This window comes from Montipora foliosa, chromosome 13 (assembly GCF_036669935.1).
Source record: "Montipora foliosa isolate CH-2021 chromosome 13, ASM3666993v2, whole genome shotgun sequence".
NCBI lineage: Eukaryota > Metazoa > Cnidaria > Anthozoa > Scleractinia > Acroporidae > Montipora > Montipora foliosa.
This window is the reverse complement of record NC_090881.1, coordinates 25,334,356-25,339,355: the sequence shown is the minus strand read 5'-3', so window position 1 is coordinate 25,339,355 and position 5,000 is coordinate 25,334,356. Positions and strand designations below refer to the sequence as shown.

At 39.9% G+C, this 5,000-nt stretch overlaps 1 protein-coding gene and 1 pseudogene across 2 annotated transcripts in view; one reads left to right on the top strand and one right to left on the bottom strand.

Moving 5' to 3' along the window:
- Window positions 1–1,498, bottom strand: part of LOC137982271 (ADP-ribosylation factor 1 pseudogene) — a 2,094-nt pseudogene extending 596 nt beyond the window's left edge.
- The window catches only part of LOC137982272 (uncharacterized), a 6,606-nt gene that overhangs the window by 1,347 nt on the left and 259 nt on the right, over window positions 1–5,000 (top strand). The window contains exons 3-4 of one of the 2 annotated variants that reach the window (XM_068829350.1): window positions 4,576–4,601; window positions 4,732–5,000. The exon at window positions 4,732–5,000 is cut by the window's right edge and continues 259 nt beyond it. In XM_068829350.1, the coding sequence (XP_068685451.1) occupies window positions 4,576–4,601; window positions 4,732–4,788 (83 nt within the window). In that variant the 3' untranslated portion in view covers window positions 4,789–5,000. The remainder of the gene's footprint in view (window positions 1–4,575; window positions 4,602–4,731) is intronic. The other variant, XM_068829349.1, reaches the window with a different exon arrangement.

Genomic DNA, 5,000 nt, shown 5'->3' with positions numbered 1-5,000 from the left:
ACCTTGGATCAAACGAATGACTGATCCCATCAGTAATTGTTGTCTTATTTGAAAATGCCATCTCACGAGACATCCACTCTAATCCGTCGTCAGCTCGGTGCTTTTTCTTTTCGCGTACGTTTGTGATTTATTTTAACAGAATCCTTCCTGTCAAATGGTACAGGCTTTTTTTCCCAACACCAGCACCTTTGTAAATTTCCCCTAAAGAAATAGAATCTTTGATCAATGGTACAACTGATCTCATCAGAAGTCGTCATCTTACGTGAACCCGATCTGTTGTTCTCGAATCTGTTGGGAAAGCCATTCAAGTCCCTCGTAAAGTCCTTTCCCTTTTAGCGCACACGTGGCTTGTATGAACCAACTTCTTCCTTTCAAACCATGCAACCCTAGTTTTTCACTCATCTCCGAGGTAGACATCGCGTTCGGCAAATCCTGTTTATTCGCAAATATCAAAAGAATAGCTCTTTGTAATTCATCCTCGGCTAAAAGTTTAAACAGTTCATTTTTCGCCTCTGCGACTCTATTTCTGTCACTGCTGTCTACAACAAAAATTAGGCCTTGAGTTTCTTGATAATACAGCCGCCACAAAACGCGTATTTTGTCCTGTCCACCAATATCCCACACAGTAAAACTTATGTTTTTGTATTCGACAGTCTCCACGTTAAATCCTATCGTTGGAATTGTGGTTACCGGTTCGTCCAGTTTAAGATGGTATAAGATAGTAGTTTTTCCTGCTGCGTCTAATCCCACCATTAATATTCTCACCTCTTCTTTGCCAAAGAGCCGTTTAAACATCCTGGTCAGAGTGTTCCCCATGGTTTGGCTTAGTAGCTCGGGTTCTTTCGCGGTTTTCGCCTTAACCAGCCACGCATAAAATTTAAAATGAGCCCTTTGCGTAAATTGTTTGCTTATTTAATGTTTCATGAAGGACCTGTAAGGCTATCACTTGCACGCATGCGTCTGAGAACACACCTGTCTGTTCGACGATTCGACGAAAGCTGGCGCTTTTTTATCAGGGAAATCTCGATCACGCGATCCCAAACAAAAGCCCAGACTTCTGCCCCCGCGAAAAAATACTCAAGTATTTGCATGAAAATTGCACATGGACAGTGACACCGTGACAGATAACAGTGAACGATAATGTAATCCAAGCTTGAAAGGACCTTGTACTTGTGTTTGTATGATTTCGCTGGATAATCGCTAGTCTTACACTAAGAAACCAAGACAACTTTTCCAGTCTTCGTATTGCAAACCCAGAAAACCGTGAATAACATTTCAGTTACGTTGATTGTCGAAAGAGGGAAGTGATCCTCGCGTTTGTCTGGACAATTTAAGCAATTGTCTCTTACAGACATCCGACAAATAGACCGTATTTGTGTTCTTAGTATTGGATTGGAAATAGCTTGCAATGCCCTGGAGGCCAATGCGGAGGAATCTTTTCAAATGCAAATAAGGTATTAGCCTCCATTGCAAGCTGGTAGTTCCAGTCCAATACTGAGAATTAACAATTATTGGATGAGGTTGAGCATGTTAGCGATAATTATCAAGGCCAAAGTTTGTGTTATCTGCTGAAGCCGAAGGTTGAGGCGGATAACACAAACTGAGGCCTTGATAATTATCGCTAACATGCGAAAACCGAATTCAATAATTGTTTTATAATGCATATTCCTGAGCTGAGCTCCGCCATGACGAAACTGATCGAACTGCTCGTTAGTGTGTTAGGTGACGTCACTTCTGCATGCATAAAACTATTGTCTGTAGGTATGACGTCAATTCTACATATAAAATCTATTGTCTGTAGATATGACGTAAGAGAAACAGAGCAAGCAAGAATTAGCTGCGTGCCCATAGCCAATCAAAATCAAGCTTGTGACACCAATGTATACTAATACGAATTCGCGGTTTTCACATGACGTCACGACCGCCATGTTGGTGCCCCTAAACAAAGAAAAGGCGGCCATGTTGGTGCCCTGACCATATCCTCCGGGAATTTAACTCTATTATTATGCAAACGCCTCCTTTTGTTTTCGTTGAAAAACATGGCTGTTGATCACGTGAGTGAAAACCAGCAATATGGTCAGTATTCAAGTATCTGTAACGGGATTCGAACCCATGATCTTCAATTCGCGATACCGGTGCAGTTTAGGAGCAGGTCAATTTGTCATTTATAAGTCTTTCCTCTTAAATTAAATTTCAGTTTTTTACCTCTGCAGTGTCGTTGCAATGCTCTACCAACTGAGCTGCGAAGCCATTCAGTTGGAATAGGATTAATTTGTTGGGTCATTTGCTCCCGTCAAGTACTCGATGAATGATATGAATGTATATATAATTTACCGTATTATTAAAAACTGGATCATTGGATAATGCAATTCGAGAGTTTTGATTGGCTAAGCCATCATGGGTTATGAGGCATTATACCATGATCTACAAACACGGCAAGCATACGCGTAATTTTTTGGGCCTTTTTATTTTTATTGTAGTCTAGTTTTCCATATTTTGGGGACGTTTTTATTAAACAATTATTCCACTCGCGCTTGTTGGATAAGATGATTATAGCCAACTCGGTGCCACGCGCCTCGTTGGCTATCTATCATCTCATATCCAACGCGCGCTCATGGAATAATTGTTAATTATACTTTGGTTGTGTAGTGACCAATTTTAGTAACGTTTGTGACACCAAAGAAATTGAAAAATTCTCTCCGAAAGTACCTCAGAATTGCAAGACTTATTCTCTGTTGGACTTCTCTGTTGTACTTGTGCATGATATTTATTTTGATGGTGTCTACTAAAGCTGATAAAAATAAATAAATAAACAGCTAAATAAATGACTAAAATCTCAACGTTGTCTTCTGATAAGCCTGGTTTTCACTATCGACACAAGCATAAGCACAACTTGTGCTTATGCTTGCGTCTGAGAAGCATACGCATGCTTCTGAGAAGCATACGCAAACTCAGTAGCTTGTTGTTCATTAGCGCCTTTTGTTTGAACAATAGACACTAACTAACAACAAGTGAATGCGCCTGCGTGTGTTGCTTGTGCTTATGCTTGCGTCGCTAGTGAAAACAAGGCCATGGACGTCACTTTTTGCATCCCTTTGTGTCATCACACCCTCTCAGACTAGTTCTGCTATTTCGGGTTATTGTCTTATGTAAAATGAAATGTCAACCCTAATAGAGCGGTTTTCAATTGAGTGTGGAAAGTAATTAGCGAATCGCTTTGGTTTTGCATTACTTTACTCGGTGATTGGTTCAAAGTTCGCTATTTTTTTAACCAATCAGAAGTGAAACCAAAACCAATCGCGGCTCGGGCGTGAACATTTTCCGCGCTTTGTGTCGGCTACGTGTAATTACTGCGAGTTTTGATTGGTTTACTGGATTGTCTCCGTCCTTTTTGATTGGCCAAAGTAATTACTTTGGTTTTGGTTTTACGTAGGCTCGATTTCCGCCGCTCTCTCGAGTCCGCGTGTTTTCGGGGGGTGAGCGCGGGCTCATTTTCCGAAACAGCGGCTGGTAATCGAGCCTAGGTTTTACGACACTCAATTGAAACTCGCTCTAGAGCTCGAGTAATCCTGTACCTACTCCAGACTGCTGTGTTCATTGGTCCCTATGACCTGCAGCTTCTTTTGTCATCCGGAGAGCCGCAATTTTTCTGTTGTATCACATTTTTTTTCGTTCTCCAACCACAGACCGCGTCTGGAAATACAGGGTCTCTCTATTAAACAATGGATAATTATGTGGCTAGCCTTAAATACGTATGTTTCATCCCTGCCAAGGGACTCATCAGAGACCTTTCGGCTAACTCGTCAAACATCGCGTTGAAGTCCCGCTACAAGCATGGTGGCAATGTGGCCTTATATCACATAAGGATTCCCAATTGCATAATCTGCCAATTAACAAGTTGAAAAAGTGTAAGAATTTCACAATGGATAGTTATGTGGCTAGCCTTACATACGTATACGTATGAAAGGCTAGCCACATAATTATCCATTGTGAAATTCTTCCACTCTCTCTACTGAAGACTGATTTATTGAATCTGTATGACACAGTAATATTCATGTGTATTTCACGGCGTTAACTGACTTCAGATTTTGAAGGTAAATCTAGGAAGTCGTCTGAACGCCTGTGCATTTCGTGATTTTAAATTTGGGCACGAGGGTGTTTTTCTTTTAAAGTTCTCAAAATTGGGATTTGAGAACTTTTAGAACATCAAGAGTGGCCATAAATCAAGAATTGCACGAGCAAGCAAATGCGATTTTTTTACTTATTATATACTCAGGAAAAAAAAAATCATAGCATGGCACGCTATAACCTATTCACGCATTCGTCATTGACCAATTAGAAACGCGACATTCTATTAACTATACAATAAAGTTGCTTACTTTAGACCTATCGCGATAATAATTATCATTTTACATCCTACATCCGCAAATCATGTACAATGAAAAGTCACATTAAGTTACTCTAGATTAAATTTGACGATTTTTTTCTGCCAACCTTCGTGATACGACATTAATCACACACTGATAGCTAACAACAGCAGCTACTTTTTACTAACACTAATATTTTGATTGGCAGGTGATTCAGTTGTGAATTGTGACGTAGTAAGTGTGAACAATTTTACAGATACTTTGCTGAGCATAAAAAAACTACTTTGTTGCGTTATGATGTACACTATGTTAGAACCTCCTATGAACGCCAGATACGGAACAAATTTTCTTTTTTTAACTTTAGATGAATCCACAACACCAGATCCAGAACACGGGGGAGACACTTTGGAGGAATTCCTAGCCAAAGTTGATCGACTTCACTGGACGGAAGAATTACGCTCAATGTACAAGCAGAAGTACGGCCTCTTTTAGGGAAAAAGTATTCAATATAAAAACGACAAAATCTAACATTGAGAGTCTCGTAAAGTGTTAACATAAATCTGGCATTAATTGAGAAATAAGTCAAAGAGGAAATACGAAGAAACTACTGATGCAAGCTTTATAACCATCTAA